We start from the raw sequence: 18983 nt of genomic DNA, 5'->3' as shown, positions 1-18983 counted from the left end.
TTCATGAATGCTGCAATATACTGCTCATTATTCAGAAATAAGGCTCATTGTGCAGTCCGTGTGCTGGAGTGACATTCAGGACGTCTTTTGTCCAAATAATTAGTCTTAGCTTTGATTGTTTTAAATGAACGTTTAAAATTGACATTGCTCTTTCATGATTTTTCATGACATGAGAAACCAGTAACAAAAGAATAACTTTTGATATAATTAGGCTTGTATTTAATCCAAGCACAAACATTATGGAAATTCTCAGTTATTTTTATGGGATGTATTAACTAAACTTCTGATGAGGGTTCTTCTAGGCTAAATGTTGACATCAGGTACACTGAAAAAGTCCTGAATGTATGTGCTTTTTCAAATTGATTTTTTACAGTTATCATGTCATGTATCTTATAGTTGTTTTCAAACAGCGCTTACGCCTGATAATCGAAGCTGTTTTGTGCAGAAACGAATCCGTATCTGTAGAATTTGATTGTTCTGGTAACCGTATGTGCTTGTTTGATTCTCAATGTGTTTTGAGTACTTCAGCTCATTCCTACACATGACAGGCAAGAGGGCATGGCTGCATTTATAGAGAGGCCACACACATCGGTGTGTGAATGTGCACGCACACAATACAGTAATCGTGTCTCTGAAATGTTTGAACCTGTTTGACACGTTTCAAATTCAGCACATTCTGTACTGTACTTCAGTTGTTGTGGCAGCATTGTGCCTTGAAGCAACTGTCTAAAGTCATCAAAAAGAGAATTGGTATTCTTCACATATCAAGTTACAGAGAATAGTTTTTCTAACGTTTCTGAATGAGAAATCACAATTTAAATGAATTCCTTAGACTATTCTCTATAACTTGAGAAATACATAAATGAAAAAAAAAAATACTTGCCAATTTTTCAAGGGTTTAAAGAAAGAAATGTGAAGCTTAAATTGAATAAATTAAGCATTAATTCTTCTGTAAAACTTGTGTATTATTTGAGCCGTTAACTTAAGCAAAACTTTGAAGCTCCAAAAAGCACATAAAGGTAGCATAAAAGTAATCTACACAATTCCAGTGGTTTAATACAAGACTTCTGAAGTGATCGAATTAGTTTTGGGTGAGAACAAACCAAAATATGACTCCTTTTTCACTGTACATCTTGCCATTGCAGTCTTTAGTCACGATCATGATTTTAATCAAGCTTAAAAATAATGATCGCCAAGGAGACTACGGATGTCAAAATTTATAGTGAAAAAGGAGTTATATTTTGGTCTGTTCTGGACATAAAACATACTATTCACTTCAGAAGACATGGAAAAACAATACTGGAATCGTATAGATTACTTTTATGCTGCCTTTATGTGCTTTTTGAAGCTTCAAAGTTCTGGTCACCATTCACTTGCATTGTATGGACATACAGAGCTGAAATATTCTTCATTTGAGTTCTGCAGAAGAAAGTCATACATATCTGGGATGAATGAATGCATTTATAAAGATGGACACCAGACTCATTAGCAGAAGTTTACATTGTTTATTCCCCAACAGATGATTTTGCATAAATTGGAATAGGAGCAGTAGTATGACACTGTAGCTTTGACACTGTGAACCCATTCAACACTGACTGAGGAAAATAACTAGTACTGCAGAGCAAAAATACATCTTTACAGAGGGCCATGTACACGAGAGTTTGGTTAACCTGGAAATCATTTGGTCCGATTAAAGAAGTGATATGTTAAGACATAATGAAATGTAATTTAACGTTGAAACTTAATCCAAAAAGAGGCAGTGATGTTATGCACTGCAGTGCATAAAACTGCCTAAAGTTGCAAAAGTCTCCCAAGTGCATTGGCAAGAAAATTAAAATGCATGTACTTAGACCATGCAGTTTTTAAAAATGGCTTCATAACACAAGGCCGTCTGGAACAAAGCATACGTTTGTTGTGAATATTTCATCGTAATACATGGCCCAGTTATGAACACAAAAACAAATCCATGCAACGAAAAAAAGCATAAACATCCATGGAAAAACCCCCATCATATTTATATATAAAATAGCTTAATTAATTCACTGGCATACAGATGGAACAAAGTATCATTTGTAAATTGCAACTTTTTCAATCATGCTGAAACCAGTTGAACTTGTCAGTTAACAGCTGATTGGCGTTAATGTAAGTCAAACTTTTCGGTTTCGTGAGTTGAACTGAACTTCTTTACAAGGTGCTGTTTGCCTGCTTCCGCTTTACCGTCTACAGTCACAGCGTGCTGCTTGATTTCTCCAAGTGGTTTACGAGGCAACGATCCAATTATTGACAAGCTCCGGCTTTGCCTCAACAGAAATGTGCAATAAAGAAAATCTGAAGGCAAAAGCTTTGATTTGAATCTGCTCCGACAATGTCATGGATCAGCTTCTGAAGAGCTCAGGGTTTTTGAGGGATCTTTGAATAATCCATCTGAGCTTTTGAGTATATTTTGTACCATTTTTTAAACTAACTTAAATGTGGATCGTAATTGTTTCATGCAACACAACACACAGACAAGGATAACACAGTCATCTGCCACAGTCCATACACAGTCTAAAAAAAATACATCATCCCCAAAGCATTCATGCTGTCCAATGCACTGACAAGTAGTATACAAAAATGGCAAGCAGTCATCTCACGTGCAGACACCAGATCAATTTTACCACTCACACACACACTAAATGTCAATAAGACAGAACTTAAAAGTCCATGTATTTCTAAATCGGTTTAGTAGAAGTATTGCCGTTTATGTCTAATGGGACAGAAATCTGTCATATAAACTTAATTCCTATGGGGTTGCAAATCTGAATATGAATACAAAGCATGCTTTGCACAGGCTCTTAGCACACATGCAGACATGCACATACACATTTAAACACACACATACTCCCTTGTCCCACGTTTCAGCACAAACACAGTCTTAGCTGCTGCCCATCTAATTAAACATTTTCTCAGGTCACAGAGAAAAGACATATTTCTTATTCTTATGTCAAATAAATAACACATTCCACAGTGTGCAAACAGATGCAAAGTGACTCATCCACATGCCCCTCGGTACAGGACGGGCAGCAGAGTGTCGTTTTCATACAGACGGGCACAAGTGAACATATACACATACAAAAAGCTTCCAGTTTTATTTGCTGCATCCTATTCAGAGACCAGAAGAGAATAAGCGGTGTCATGGAATGCTTTTTTCTGGAAAACAGAGAAACGGGAATAATCCATAAGACAAGATCGAAAACTCCTCACTGAGCCATAAATAGCAAAATTCAATTCAAAATAGACTTTTAATCATTTTCATTTCAAAACAAAAAATTATGACGTTTTTCGACATAAGTCAACATTAATTCAAAATTGTAAATTTAAGATTTAAAATTACACAATTTCAAATGTTCTACATTTGAAGTATTTATAATGTAAAAATATGAAGTCTGTAAATTTCAAAATAAAAAATTGTCAAAATCAAATCAAATCAAATAGTCGTTTAAGATTTAACTAGCAAAATTTACAATTTCAAAAATTAATTTGAAGAATTTAAAACAAATGTCATTTGTCAACACTTATTTGTATTATTGATGTCAAACTTTTTAATTAAAGCCAACGTCAAATCAATTAAATCTGTCAATAAAGATTTAAATAGCAACAATTTAATTTCAAGACTTCAATTACGCATTTAAATTAAAACTGTTAAAAAGGAATCGTTCCAAACGGTTTTTATTTAAAAAAATAAAAGCCTTTAAATCTTGAAATTTAACTCCCTTTAAAATGTAATAATTTGCTCTGCCTCTTAAAAATATATATATATTATTTAAAGATAACCATGAATCCCACTTTTCAACCCCTCGGCTCAATTCTGTTATGTAACGCTCACTTTTTTTTATATCCAATCAATTCCCGGTAGATTAAAAAGTTACACTTCATAATTTTATGTGGAAAATCCTGTTTCACTCTGAAATAGATCAGATTACAAAAAACAAAAAAATGGTTGGAAACGACGTTTCACATCGAATTTAAAGCATTTGAATTTCCCACAGAAAACTCCAATATTTCATGTCTGTGCAGCTTTACTAGTGCTTCCATTCGTGTGTGTAAGATAAATACCTCTGTGTGTGTGAATTTTGGGTGGCTCTGTATATCCCGTGCGTGTTCTATGATGGTGTAAACTGTCTAGGATGCTGTCAACCAATCGGCGTACGTCGCTGTGGGTTTCAGAATGAGACCTCACGGCCTCTAGCTGCTGCAGTCCTCCCTCCTCCAGTAACATGCTGCAGTAACGCCCGGCTGGATTCACAAAGGCACAATGGAAAATTTTTTTTTATTAAAAGACAAAAAATGCCTCTCAGCTTGAAGCATTCTATTTATAGTGCCAGTCTTTACCATTTTTGCTGCAGACGTGCTGCATGGCCCATGCAGCCCATAACTGAACTCCTGGGGTCTGGAAGCACTTCAATAATGGGAAGAAAGGGTTAAACGACCTGAAAAAACACAAACATACATATGCACTTAATATTTGCCTTTGAAAAGTGCACAGATTTAATAAACATACCTCAAAGACATGCTCATTTTCATTCGAATAAAGACATTTTACCCTTTATAATACTATAAAGTATTATTTTTTTACTTACTACGAGAATCGGACTACAAGTCGCACTCTACATTTGTTTTTGAGTGCTGCCAGTGAAAACAATGCAATACAAAGATGCGCTGCAACATAAAAGCATTTTTTTGATGATGTTATGTCTCACCTGTACGCTACCATCTCACAGTCCGGCGTTGGCCACTTCAGAATTGCAGAATGCTGCGAGAGACCGATAAATAAAGTACAAGCGTTTTAGTCAGGACAATCGGACAAAATATGCAAATATATTTTTACTTCCATTTGCACAAGCACACACCAGTTGCTCCAGTAGCGTGGTTCTGAGGTATAGGTCGAGGGTCCAGACTTTCTCTCCTCGTGAGGTGAGGTGGGCCAGGATGCCTGCGGCGAAATAGCTGACCTCCACCTCCGGACTGTGCAGCAGAGAACGGATATGATCCAGAAAACTTTGCACCATCAGCTCGCCGTGCAGCTCCCCCACCTCAGCGATATTATTCTACATACAAAAAAACCCAATTAGAACTAGATAAAACAGACAAAAGCACAGACGGAGGATTGCTACAATAGAGCGAAACAGTGATTGCCAACTTTTTCAGCTGCCTTGGTTCGGAAGTATTTTCCCCATTCATTTTCCCATTTTTTTCCCACTTTCCCAAATTGTTCCAAGCCATGAACCAAACCAACCAGTTGCAAGATGAATTACAACATTATGAACATATAAGGCAAAAAGTACACAGAAATAAGAAAAATGACAAAAGCTACAACACTGTGCATTCTGTGTACAGAGTTCAATCAGTCTTAAAATAATTTATGAAGCATTGCAAATTACATAACCAAACCAAAAACTACGCTACACAACCAGAAATTACTGACTTTTATTGGAAGAAATTCTGAAATAAACAAATATACAAGTCGTTTGGGAGTGTAGCGAGACTGGCGGGAATGGGCGGTCACTGCTAAGCTCTTGGTTACAGCGACTTCTCTGATTGGTGGAGCTCTCTTAAAGATTTTGGATAGTGTAGTTCTTTACTGGAAATTTGACTACAGCGCAACAGTCTGGTTCCGGAAGTAAAATCTCAATAGAAAATTTCCATAAACTAATTGATTTTCAATGAGAACTTACAAACCATTAAAGATAGACCTACTGTGAGCTCTGAGGTTCTTCATCGATTGTATATGCATTTGCTGAAGCATCAGTCAGTGTTATTTCAAATTCATTGTTTAAAAATCATGTTTAATTACGGGATTGCTGGTGAACAACTTCAATACCCACGATACAGCAGAGAAAGATCCACCAATCAGAGAACCACGGCTAACAAAGAGCACCAAACAAGTCCAGCAGTGACCGCCCACTTCCATGACGCACTGCGAATTGAGTCTGTAACTCTACACACTCAAACTACATACATGTTTGTATACATCGTAACATTTTGCAGTAAACTTAAAATATATGGTTTCTATACTTATAAATCACCCAACTAAAATCAACAGTTTTATATTTTTACATCGTTTTAATTTGATCATGTAATTTGCAATGCTTCATGGGATTGTTTTTAAATAAAAAGACATTAAAATCACACTGACTAAAAGCATATTATCGCTTAACAACCTTGGAGCTCATGGAAGGTCTGTCTCCAAAGGTTTATATGCTACCATTAAAAATCTATTTCTCCACAGACAAAATAAATGAATGTTTACTTCCTGATCCTTACTGCACTGAATAAAATTTAACTCAGTGTGAAGTAAAAAAGTCTGAGGCCTCATTATACTTTCTAACTAAGGGAAACGATTAGCATAATCCCTCAGCAACATCAAGGTGTATTATTATCAGTGCTGCCCACAGCTTCACAATAACTTGCCTCAGTTAAATTAGACCACAGCACAACACTGGAACATAAATGCATTTCCCTCTCCAGTGCATATCAATCATTATTACAGCCGTGATACAGTAAAACCTACACATATACGCAAATTTGTGAATGTTTCTCACCAGTAAACCCAGGACCTTCTGTTGAATGGACGACTCTGATGGGAAGGACTGGAAAAAACAGAGACATTTATAAATTAGCACTTACGAGTCAAGTTGTTCTTTGTACAAATCACACAAAACTCAATTTCATGAGATTCTCGAGCATCTGCTATGATTGATCTGTTCAGTGTGTAACAATAGAAATTTGATATGTGCATTTACCTCCAGTACTTTGATGAAGAGCTCCAGTCCCTGGTTCTCTATGAAGTGTCTGCAAGTTGTGGGAGATTCATCTGTGAGGTTCCACAGAGCGCTGAGCGTGAACTTTAACGTGGCGTCAACCGTTACCTGACATGTCTTTTGCCGCACGATGTGAAGAAGTTGCTATAAGAGAAGAGTGATTAAAGAGACAAGTAGACAGCTTATAAGCATTAACTGTAAAGCTTCACAATAAGGTAACACAATAGTTAGCCTGAACAAACTATGTATAATACTTTTAGACAATTTATAAATCTTGGTTAATGTTTTTTTCTCTCCAATTTGGCATGCCCAATTCCCAATGCACTCTACGTCCTCGTGGTGGTGTAGTGACTCGCCTCAATCGGGGTGGCGGAGGATGAATCTCAGTTGCCTCCGCGTCTGAGACAGTAAATCCACGCATCTAATCACGTGGCTTGTTGAGTGCGTTACCGTGGAGACCTAGTGCATATGGAGACCCATGCTACTCTCTGCGGCATCCACACACAACTCACCATGTGCCCCACTGAGAGCGAGAAGCACATTATAAAGACCACAAGGAGGTTAACCCAATGCGACTACACACCCTAGCAACAGGGCCAATTGCTTGCTTAGGAAGCCTGACTGGAGTCACACATCACGCCCTGGATTCAAACTTGCGACTCCAGGTCTGGTAGTCAGCGTCTTTACTTGCTGAGCTACCCAGGCCCACAATCTTGGTTAATGTTAATGTCTAGATATGCGAATGCATTTTAAGCATGAAAAGTTAATGTCTGCATTAAAAATTACCTTCACGATAAAGAGCTCTGCTCCCAATTGTGCGGTTTGCTCAGTGGACAACTATTAAAAGAAATACACACAAAGAGTAAATGTTAAAGTAGACATATTCAACACTTTTTTTCTCAAAGGCACTCCTATAATGTTAAGACAAGGTCACATTTATCTTCCCACGGCGAAATGGGCGGATGTTGAGCGTGTGTGAAACCAGCAAAAAAACGAATTGCCAACTAAATTTTTAAGCTGCACTTTATACTCTGTGAAGGTGAAGTTCAACTCATGCTAAAATTATATCCTTGTCCATTGTGAATATTCAATGAAGAGGTGTATGAAACACCACCCACATAGAAATAAATGGCAAACCAAGCAACTTCCTGTTAGTCAACACAGCGAATTTGCCTGTAAAAGTTCACCAAACTTGAACTCCATGCGAAATCCGCGAGTGGAAATTCTTCACCACCAGAGGTCCAAAGCGCGAAATTCAATATTGAGTGGCTTCCCATTGAGATGACTGCATTCCGCCCCCCAGAAATTCGCCGTGCCTTAAGATTGGTGAATTTTGACAAGCGAATTCGCCACATTGACAAATTGGAAGTTGTCTGGTTTGGCAGTGACATATGTGGGCGGTGCTTCATACACAGATAGACACAGTAAATGTAAATAAAAATAAAATCTGCTCATCGCCGCTCACCACGCAAGAGAGCTGCTACCTTGGGGCATGTTACAGCTAATGTGCATTGTCTATGGCGGTGTTTGAATTGGCATGTTGAAGCGCTTGTGATAAATGTCACTGCTTTCAGCTCACAGTGATTGGGTGGTGCCTCGCCGTTTTCCGCAGCTCATTTGTATAAAGCGGAGAATTTCAGAACTTTTTGATGCTCTTGACGCCTTCTCTGCACTGCTCTAAATCACAAAATCACCTGGGTGAGTGCGGCGCTTGACTCCCATCTGACTTATTGACAGCCGCAACATTTTTGATGGGACTACCATCCCATCAAAGGTTGTGAGGGATAGACGCACAGTCTCTGCAATGGGTTATACCGTTTTTTAAAGTGTTTTTGGATCGTTTCACTGATGAAACATTGAAAAAAAATGCCTTTCCAAGACATTACATAAGTCAAAAAACTCCAGATAACATGAGCTGTGGCACATTAGATGAAACCTTTAGCCTCGTTTTAATTGTACTGTGAATGTCTTAATTGAAAATGCTCGCTCACCTGGTGAATATTCATACTGGACAAGGATATTGCTTTAGTGGCGAGTTTATTTTTTCTACACATTCCAGAGTATAAAGTGCAGCAGAGGCTGTTTGGCACTTAGTTTTTTTGGCAGGTTTTTCACATGCTCATTATCCACCCACGCCTTCTTCGCCCTCCAATTTCGATGTACAAAGGTACATGTGACCGCGCCTTAAGTCAAAGGTTCTTGCACAAAAAAACTATATAGTTTATCCATGACCATTTTCCACCCACTCTTAGACCCTTAGAATTAAACAAGATGTTTTTCTGTACCAAAATGACCTCTATTATAATTGGTCAATAAGCAGTACCATTACTATATTGAAGTGAATAAGCATTGATACATAAACGTGGGTGGTCATACGTTAATGTGCTCGTGGTTGTGGCACAACTGTCGTTTTCTCAATAACTCCAAATTGCAGCTTAATTTCCATAAACTGTTTAGCTGTACTGAGGAGGGAGCTTGGCATTGTGAATGTTAGAGTAGGTCCACATAGTATACCAAACTCTTATATTAAAAAAAATACAATTCATAGAATATAGCGCAGAAGCCCATAGACCACTTTACTAAGACATTTATGCTGCTTTTTGTAACCTTGGAACTGTACAGCCCCAATCCTCATCCATTTTTATTCTACAGAAGAAAAAAAATACCAATTCAAAAATTCCCTCATCATAAGGGAACATCATAAGGATGACATGATGGTGAGTAAATGCGGACAGAATTTGTATCCCTTGAAATTGAAGCCTGTAAGAATGAACTCAAACCATCAACACTCTGGCAGGTGCTGTGATAAACTCTTGTGACCTCACTGTAAGCATTAGCAGTCTGACGTGACACTTGGCACAAATCTGTCAATCATAATGCATTTCATGGTTTGTCACTCTGATGGAATGTTCTGAACTCTCTCTGTGAGCCTCCCAAGTCACGTTTCCTCTATATGGTTAAACCGGTTCTCAACCTCAGTCTGTGCCAGCTCACCTTAGCAGCGAGGATGGATATAATAGCTACGGCCATCCTCTGCATGTTTTGGTCTTCGTGATTACACAGCCACTGCATTACCAGCTTGGCAGCTTCAAACCTGAAACCAACAAATATAATCAGAATGTACCCAGATAAACTGGTGAGGTTTTAATCAATCTACTACATGCAGTATAACACACATAGTGCTACAGAACTACTAAAATCTTGATTCCTCGAATTGGTTGACAAACATTCCAAAAGGTGTTAAATAGTTTTCTATAATTGCACAGCTATGTAGCAGATCCAGGTTTATTGACCACATTATAGTTCAATGTAACAATACAAAAACAATGTTGTTATAGTTTAAATCTATTTTTGATAGAAACTTTAAAAACTTAATATTGTCTGACTTAGTGAAAAATCTTTTTAAATGGGTCAGCTGAATGAAACTATTTCCTCAAGGGATTAAAACCACCACAAACCAATAAAATGTGCATCGAAGACAGTGGACTCTGGCATGCGGCACATGATTGCAGATCTTTGGCTGATAGTATAAACTTACATGCAAGCCTGGAGCGGCCTATTTTACAAAAATTATTTTGCGAAGTGTTAAAGTTTCAAAATGACTACCAGAGATTTCAAAGTGCATGTGACCATTTGCGCATCCTCATGCAGCACATTTGAGGCGTAAGCTTTCTTCAAAGCATGCACTTAAATAAAGCACTTCAAATTGAGCAGCCTCTCAGACAGACAGCGTGCCGGCACAGAATTAAGTCAGTACTACAGAAAGGTTTGTTACATCTATTTTGGGTATTTACAGTACTTTTAACACATACATTCATATGTCTTCATGAAATGTGTGAATGGGTCTCCAAGATGTTTGTGTTTACCTGTTAAAGGGAACCTCCTGCAGGATACGATCACTGCAGAGAGAGAGCAGGCAGTTCTTCTGCAACTGTACAGGGAAAAAAGAAAACAGAATGGCTGTTAAAGCAGAAATCTGGCACTCATAGTTGGCACCAGTAGACTTCTCTCAATGCCATTCCCTTTTCTCAGGAAGATCTATGGCATTATTATGGGTAATTATGAAGGGAATGTACCCCATAAAAATAACTAAGAGTCTCAGGATGAAAAAAAAAAAACACTCTTTGTTTGAGAAGTATTCTTCCAGTTGAAAACCCCACAAAGTGTTTGCCCAGTTTTGCTCAAGTAAAAGTAACCTGACTAGTATAGAATACATTCTTCATATCATTAAATAGAATTCATAAAAATAAGCCAAGGGCACCAATGATAAACGTAAAGATTTCTATACAACTCTTAACCTGAAAAGCTCCATGTCCATGATCTAGAAGAACTTTTCCACCTGCATTGAAAACGCTTAAATTCATAAGGCTACAATTGCGCTTTTAATAAATAAATGGTACATTTTAGAGCTACAATTTTAGTATAAAACAGTGTGAGGGGCTAAATCTTAATCTGAAATATATACAAGTATGTTATTAAAACTGTATAACATGTTAAAAGACCAAAGGTCAAAGGTCAAAACAGTTTCATTTGGAACATCTCTTGTTATTTCTTAAACTCTTACTATATTTGTTTAGATGGACTTGACAAAGTCTGGTTCCAGTAACAAAAACTACAACATACTGTTCACCGGTGACAGATTAAAACTGAACTAAGTTGATTTCATTGTTGTTTTTATCGTACCTGTTGGTGGTTGGGGAAGGTCTTCATGGCTTCTAGTAAGAGCTCTGTGATGTTCCCCAAAAGTCGAACTGGGATTCCAAAAGCCAGTTCCTGTTTGGTGAGGTTAAACACACAGGCACTTGCTGCCAGCTGAACATTCAACGTGGTTGGATGATTCTTCATTCCCAATGCTACCAACTGCAGACCAGGGGAAAAAGACAAGAGACGGGACGTGAGGGTTGGTATGAAGAAATGCGGTTACTTTAGATTAATCAATTTTTTCTTTTGTGTGTGTGCATGTGTGTTTACCTTCAGGATGTCAGGTCGTGATTTCTCTATAGCGTGAGTGAGGCTGAATAGGTGGAACAGAGCCTCTCTGACAAACCCCTCTCTCTCACTGTACCTCCTTAATGCCTCGCAGATCTGCGTTTCATTGGCCTCCCCAGTCACCTGAAAAAAAACGACAAACAAAACAAAAACTTAAATGCCTAACCATCACAAACAACATCTAAGCTCAATCAATAATCCAATTAATATCAAACAGGCTGCATAAAACTGAACTTGAACTCTTGTTTATTATAAAATCTTTAACCATTAATAATAAAAATAGATCTTTATGGAGTACAAAGCAGTCTGCGATAAACCTAAGTGATCAGTTAAATGGTACAAAAATCGACTAAAGATTGTCATCAAGATTGCATAAATTATATTAAACCATTCCTGTAATGTAGTGTCCATTTACCCACCTTTAAACTGCCCTCTCCAGACAAGAAGTCAGAGAATCCGGCATCAGTGGCCAGCAGACCGACAAAGGTCATGCCTGGTCTCGCCTCCATGAAAGCCCTGACCGCTGCATCAGTCACCTGCTTGCGGCCGGATACGTCCAGTGACACTAGCTGAGGCAGAATGCCAGGAGTCTCCAGCAGCTGCCGTGCCACGTCAGATGTGAACTGCTTATCGTCTGAGATATCAAGGTGCTGTAAACCCTCCAGCTGCATCAACAGAAGAATGACCAAATGACGAAATGGAATGAATGGCTTAAGAGGCAGTTTTTAATTAATTGGTAAAAAGACTCATGAATTATCAGTTTAAATAGGTCTAACAACTTACTGAATTGGTCTGAACTTACTGGAGTGGTTCTTGACTTCATTACTTTAATCATATCCAATAAACCGTTAAAGGTTACCGTTTAACGGGAGACTTAAATGTGTCAAACTGTAAAAGACCATCCTTAAAAGCAAAATCCTATTGACCCAGCTCTACTTCATTTCGGATCGTATTGCGCAAAAAAAAAAAAAAAAAAAAAAACTTTCAACGAACATTTATGTTATTAATTTTGTTGACAAGATTAACACTAGAAAGTGGACAGCTGAATTTGTGGTTTACCTGGCTCAGCACAGCTAACAGTTGAGCTGTGGTCATCTCCAGCCTCTTGAGCTGGTGCATGGTGAGGTAGCGTAGCCTGTTTCTCAAGCCCAGGAGCGGGGTCAGGTTAGTCACTGATGTGTTGGAGATATCCAAACTCTCCAGACGCGGCAGCGTGCACACATCCACCAAGCCTGAGTCGTAGAAGTCAACGTTGGACACGCTGAGTGCCCGAAGCCCTTGCATGGCACTGAAACAACGTCGGCTGGGTTCCTCCAGAGAGGACATGGTCAGGCCATTGAGGATGAGCCGCTGCAGGCTGTCCTGCAGGAATTTATTGGATGAGAGGCCCTGAAGGATATCAGCAATTGTGAGGTCTGCATTGACCCGTGAGGCGTCTAGCTCCACGAGGCGGTGGGGGCAGAGAGCGCGATGGAAGGCCTCTGCAGAGATTCGAGCAGTGCGGATGCTGGCATGACGCAACCGGAACTGCTGGCCGCTTCGAAAGATTGCCACTGTACTGTCATTAAGTAGGCCTGTGAGAAGATAATTACGTTTAGTGTTTACATTCTGTTAAATTTGCATAATTAAAATAACATGCACACATGCACGCACACACCTTAAAGGATTAGTTCACTAAAAACCATACAACTTACAACTAAAGTGGGTAAGAACAGAATCTTATTCAGGGAACAAAAAAAAATAAATAAAAAGGAATGAGGAATGATTTACAATCATACAAAATCGAAATGAACTGGGAACGGTTACTGTTGTGTACATTAGGTGTATTAAATCAGTGTAATATTGCACACTTATTGTTCATTTGACAATGTACATTTAAAGATGAAAATATAAAAATAGAATTTTCTTGTAAAAAAATAAATAAAATAATGGTACTTAAGTTTAATGAAGCTTCCTTTTAAGCTAGGATGAGCCTGCCCAGAAAACAATGATCAAAATATTCATAACTACAGTCTTGACCAACACAAAACAAGTATCGTTTTAAAGCTTAGAAACTGTGCTTTACAATGCATGTAGGCATTATGACAAAAACTGAACTATGCTATGAAATTTGCAGACAAATCCAAAGTGTTCCGATTTCATAATTTATTAATAATTTAGCACTGCACATTTTATTGTAATCGATTAAAACATCAAACTGATCAAATAGCCATGTGTCATGTTGTTGGAAAGCTCTCAAAAAGCAGAATACAACCAGCCTATTTGTTTTACTCACAGAAGCAAGTTATAGCAAAGTAGGTGTCTTTGACATACATGTTACATGTAAACAGGTGTTCCTTATTTGTCGCCTTTTTAAAGAAAAATCACTCCAGGGTTTTTCCTGCAAAGAGAATTACTAGGCGACCGCCTCCATCAAATTTCGTGCCGGCTCCGGCGATCTACAAATCTCTAGTGGGTGTCTTCATGGAAAACACTAACAAGCGTTGCACTTGGTGGATTGTCATTTGTAAAAGCAAATATCTGCAATAATAATAAAAAAAAATTGCGTTGTCGAATAGTCGCTTGATGTCATTAAACGTATCTTGAGATCTTGAACTATAATGATGACAGCTCGAGTGTCTGATAGAAACACAGATCACACCTTGGTGATATATCTTTATTTCATCCTTAGAGTTCATATAATACAGGAGCGTGACATGTAAATATACTTCAAAACTGTCATTCTCTGAGTGGTCAGAGCCACTTCAACCAGTCGCGGAAGAGACCCAATCGGAGCGGGAGTCGAGACCGGAAGAGATTTAAAATTCCGCCATCTGATGCGCACACTAACATGGAGACACTTGTCTCTCACCCCCGCTGTCTGCAGCTTGCAACATCATCATCATCATGAGATCATCATGATAAGATCAATCTATTCAGTATTCAGTTGCCAGGTCATTAGGAGTGTATTAATGCAAAGCCAACGTTCACGTGTTCTTAACGTCACTTTTTTGATCAGTATGGTACCACCTCCACCTCATTTTGAGCCAGGAAAATCCCTGAAATCGAACATAAAATATCACATAACACTACTTAAGAGGCGATTATCTTTAAAATGAGCCCACACACAATGTAATCGGATGCACAGATCATTTGATAATCCACACAAAGTACAATGTACACATAATGTGCTATCAAGCTAAAAACACATTCGCTTTTCAGGATCAGATGACTTTTCGGAAATGTAGTACATTGTCCAGCGTCATGGAATGCTAAACCAATCGTATAAGGATTCAGATCGTTGCAACCAGAGGTGGAAGTCTTCCAAATATGGGCAGAGAGGATCGTTCTCTCCATTTACATGTGGCCACCAGAAGATTGCACCAAGTACATGACACAGACTCAGTGGATTTGTTCACACTGCAGGAAAAATCTAATTTATTTTCAAATCCGATTTTTAGACTGACTGTTCAAAATGCAGGTTATATGTGGACAGATCAGATATTTATTTTTTTTTTTTTTTTAGACAGCAGTCGTTTTTGTTAGCATGTCCATGTTAGTTGTCATCATAATGATGCAAATTTGCGTATTTACCATATGTGAGAGTTTAGCAATGGATGTTTTCATGAGGGTAGTATCAAAGATTACATTCGTCACAGACAATGGCTTAAAAAAACGAGAGCAGTGGCATATGCAATGTTTTTTTTTTGCTGCTAGGGTTAACAACGGTTGCATTTTAGCCAATTGTATTTTGTCCCAAACAGGACGCCTGTTGTCCTGTACTTCTGCAGGTAGCGAAGCATCCAATGTTTGCTTGCGTCATTCTTGAACTTATCGCACAGTGGTGGCTCGCAGCTGATGTGTGTTACCACACCTTAGCACATCTCTTTGGGAGAGTAAAGCTAATATCTGCATTATTTTAGAGGAATGTGGTTTGGATCAGGCTTGTAAAAACCAGATTTGTGTTTTTGTCCTGTTCAGACTACAAAAACTTAAACGGATTAGAGTCAGACAGGCCAAACAAATATATTTTCTGCCTGTGTGAAAGCCAATGATGGCTCAAATGACACAGAATGGAACTGAATGAGATCTCGTTACTCTTGCCTGCATGCTTTGGAGAGAGAGCATACCTTTAGGCATTGTTGTACTTGCATGTGTAATTAGTTCTTATGTACAGTTATTATGTTTTATTTGTTTGGAGAGGCTTTTGGGCAGAAGGCAAGGTTTTCAGTGAAACACAACACTATTGTAAATTGCATGGCTTCCAATGGACTACTTTTATGGTACTTTTGACAGTCTGAATTAGAAATATTTATGGGTGAGTAAAGAATTTTCTAATGTATTTTTTTTCACCAAAAGTGGAGGTTACATCTTTCAGTTCTTATACACATTTAAATGTCATTTTGTTCTTTCTGTCCTTCTCTTGATAACAATGGCTTTAAATGCTACTTCGAGAAGTTATTTATTTTGTATTCGGTGTTCTTAATGCAAAAATTTTATTTTAATATCCCACATTTGTGAAACATTCCTCCAAATGGAGGATAGCTCAGTGAATCTCATCCTCACCCTCAGTTGCCATCTTGCAAAGCAGTTGGTCGGCCAGCTCCTGTGGAAAGACCAGAGGCTCGCGGAAGGACAGAGAGCCATCATCATGCTTCTCGCAGAAGAGCTCGAGCCTGGAGCTCACCAGAGTTATGCACAGATCGGTCAGAGACGGCGGCGATGCCTCATCCTGCAACAACAAACAACTCAAATCTCAGCATCAAAGCAGATACACCCTTATCATTTCATTGTCCAACAGCATGATAGAGTTATTCCTCAAGTACTGGTTGAATAGGTTTTTATCTGCATTACACTGAAAATGAAGTACCTTTGATTTCTCTGATTAAGTGCCCAATCAGGAACAATCACTAAAGGAGTGGTGACTTTATCATTTTCAATTGCATCAGAGCAGAAAAGACACCAATAACAATTTTGCCTAAGAACAATCTCTTAGCTGGGCAACAGTTCTTTCCATATTACATGCATGTTTAATAATTAGTCATTTAGCAGATTTATTAACAGATCAACAGTCTCCAACAAAAGGAACACAAAACACCCAAACTGAACACAAGGCCATTGCTCCAACAGATGCTTTTTTTTCTTAAAGGTGCACTCAACGAAATGATTAGTCATTTCGCAACATACGTTTAAATCATGAGATGAGGACTCCAATCATTTCAGTAACTTATAACAGCCGTTTTTTTTTTTTATAACAGCTCATAGGGGCTGCCATATTATAATCACAGGATCAGCCAAATACTCGCTTAATGGGACAGTTCACCCAAAAATTAAAATTCTCATCATACAGCATTACAGAGTAAATCTAACCTCTTTTTATAGGGGGTCCCTGACTGAGAGTCTAAGTGTGGGTTCCTAGGACTGTTAAAGTGATAGTTCACCCAAAAATGAAAATTCTCTCATCATTTACTCACCCTCATGCCATCCCTGAATTGTATGACTTTCTTCCTTCTGCTGAACTTCTGCTGATATGTGAATGGCGACCAGAATTTGGAAGGTCCAAAAAACACAAATGCAGCAAAAAGTAATCCATAAAACTCCAGTGATCCATGTCTTCAGAAATGATATGATAGGTGTGGGTAAGAAACGGGTCAACATTGAAGTCCTTTTTTTACTATCAATCTCCACTTTCAGATGTAAAAAGTGAAATGAAACAGACACCATGTGTGACTTTCAGAAGTGAAAAAAGGACATACATATTTATCAGATTCTCACCCACACCTATCATAACAATATTTGAAGATATGTATAGACCTAGCAACAGAGCAGATTTATTCTTCTAAAAATCTTTGTTTGTGTTCAGCAGAAGAAAGAAAGTCATACATATCTGGGAAGACATGAGGGTGAGTAAATTATTAATTTAAATTTTTGGTGGAACTGTTCCTTTAACATCAGAAACCGCCCTGTTATTGGACACGATTACTCGTGGATTAAATTAATCACGGCAGACAGTGAATAGTGAGTTTATCCAATGGCATCGGCAACTGAAAACTATTGCGTGTGAGTGATGTTGTCCAAGACGTCACGAATACAACAATTACGTAGTGCACCTTTAAGAAAATTACAGCGCACATCTTACATCTTGCGCAAGGGCATAATGTGTTCATGGATCACTCCTGGAGGGTTTAAACCTAACCACCTTTGTATAACAATCTTTCAATACATCAATTTAATAAAATAAGCGAAGAGCACAGATATCCATTAACAAGATCAAGATGCACAAGTTAACATCAAACACACGAGATACATTTAGTTCAAATGAATCATCTGGAATCTGAAGGTGAAAGTCTTACCATGGTCTCAAATAGGTGGATTATAAAGGCCTCAAAATGCAAGAAACTCGTGTTATGTTGATGATCGCAGGTAAGTTGACGTGTAGATGAAACGCACAATAAGATTGAACAGCTTTTAGCTTCTTAGTATGTTAGCCTGCAATCATCTGCCTTAAAATCCTCACAGATGCTACTTGTTGGTATTTAGAAGTAAACGGGCCCGCTGGATATCCACAGAATGCTCTTGTTCTCGTTCGCATTGTCCTTCCGTGGATCTTTAATATGGAAACGGTCCGTGCTGACGTTCTCCGCTCATTAAGTGATGTCAATGAGCATTTTGACGGGTTTTATATCGGGAGGAAACGGCAGCGACGTCTTGAAAAGTAAACAAGGTCGTTACACGGGAAACGGATCTCTCCGTCAGAGTGGGCGGGGATGGGGGTGGGGCCTACGGAAGGTAGCGGTTCTAAATCAAACTTTATTTGTATTTGCATTATAAGAAAAATATTTAAAAAAAACACGTGGTATGAATTTGAGGACAGGGTTGGAAGGGTTACTTTTGAAATGTATTTCACTACAGATTACAGAATACATGCTGTAAAATGTTATTTGTAGCATATTCCGTTAGATTACTCAAAATCAGAAATGTATTTTAAATACTTTGGATTACTTCTTCAGCACTGGTAGATTTTTTCACTTGTTTTGAATATAAAACCTCTGTAAGACAAAACACACATGTTAAAAATACATTCTCTGAAAAACCCAAATATCTTATGTAGTGTTGTTTCTAAAACAAGACAAATCAAATTGATCTTGTTTTAAGGATTTTTTTAAAATATTTTTACAGGAAAACAAAAACAAAAAAATTACTATCAAGAATACA

At 38.1% G+C, this 18983-nt stretch overlaps 1 protein-coding gene across 1 annotated transcript; it reads right to left on the bottom strand.

Moving 5' to 3' along the window:
• Positions 1 to 1494: 1494 nt before the first annotated feature.
• Positions 1495 to 18510, bottom strand: LOC127642326 (protein zyg-11 homolog). Its single transcript, XM_052124930.1, has 16 exons — positions 18122 to 18510; positions 16335 to 16500; positions 12849 to 13363; positions 12209 to 12454; positions 11772 to 11912; positions 11484 to 11660; positions 10667 to 10731; positions 9795 to 9894; positions 7587 to 7637; positions 6783 to 6944; positions 6582 to 6629; positions 4890 to 5087; positions 4740 to 4792; positions 4372 to 4469; positions 4096 to 4275; positions 1495 to 3189 (listed from the first exon to the last, which is right to left on the bottom strand). The coding sequence occupies exons 1-16, from the start codon at positions 18122 to 18124 to the stop codon at positions 3173 to 3175; spliced, it is 2220 nt and encodes a 739-aa protein (XP_051980890.1). The 5' UTR covers positions 18125 to 18510; the 3' UTR covers positions 1495 to 3172.
• Positions 18511 to 18983: the final 473 nt, after the last annotated feature.

Source organism: Xyrauchen texanus, unplaced genomic scaffold (genome assembly GCF_025860055.1).
Source record: "Xyrauchen texanus isolate HMW12.3.18 unplaced genomic scaffold, RBS_HiC_50CHRs HiC_scaffold_550, whole genome shotgun sequence".
NCBI lineage: Eukaryota > Metazoa > Chordata > Actinopteri > Cypriniformes > Catostomidae > Xyrauchen > Xyrauchen texanus.
This window is presented reverse-complemented; position numbering and strand designations above follow the sequence as displayed.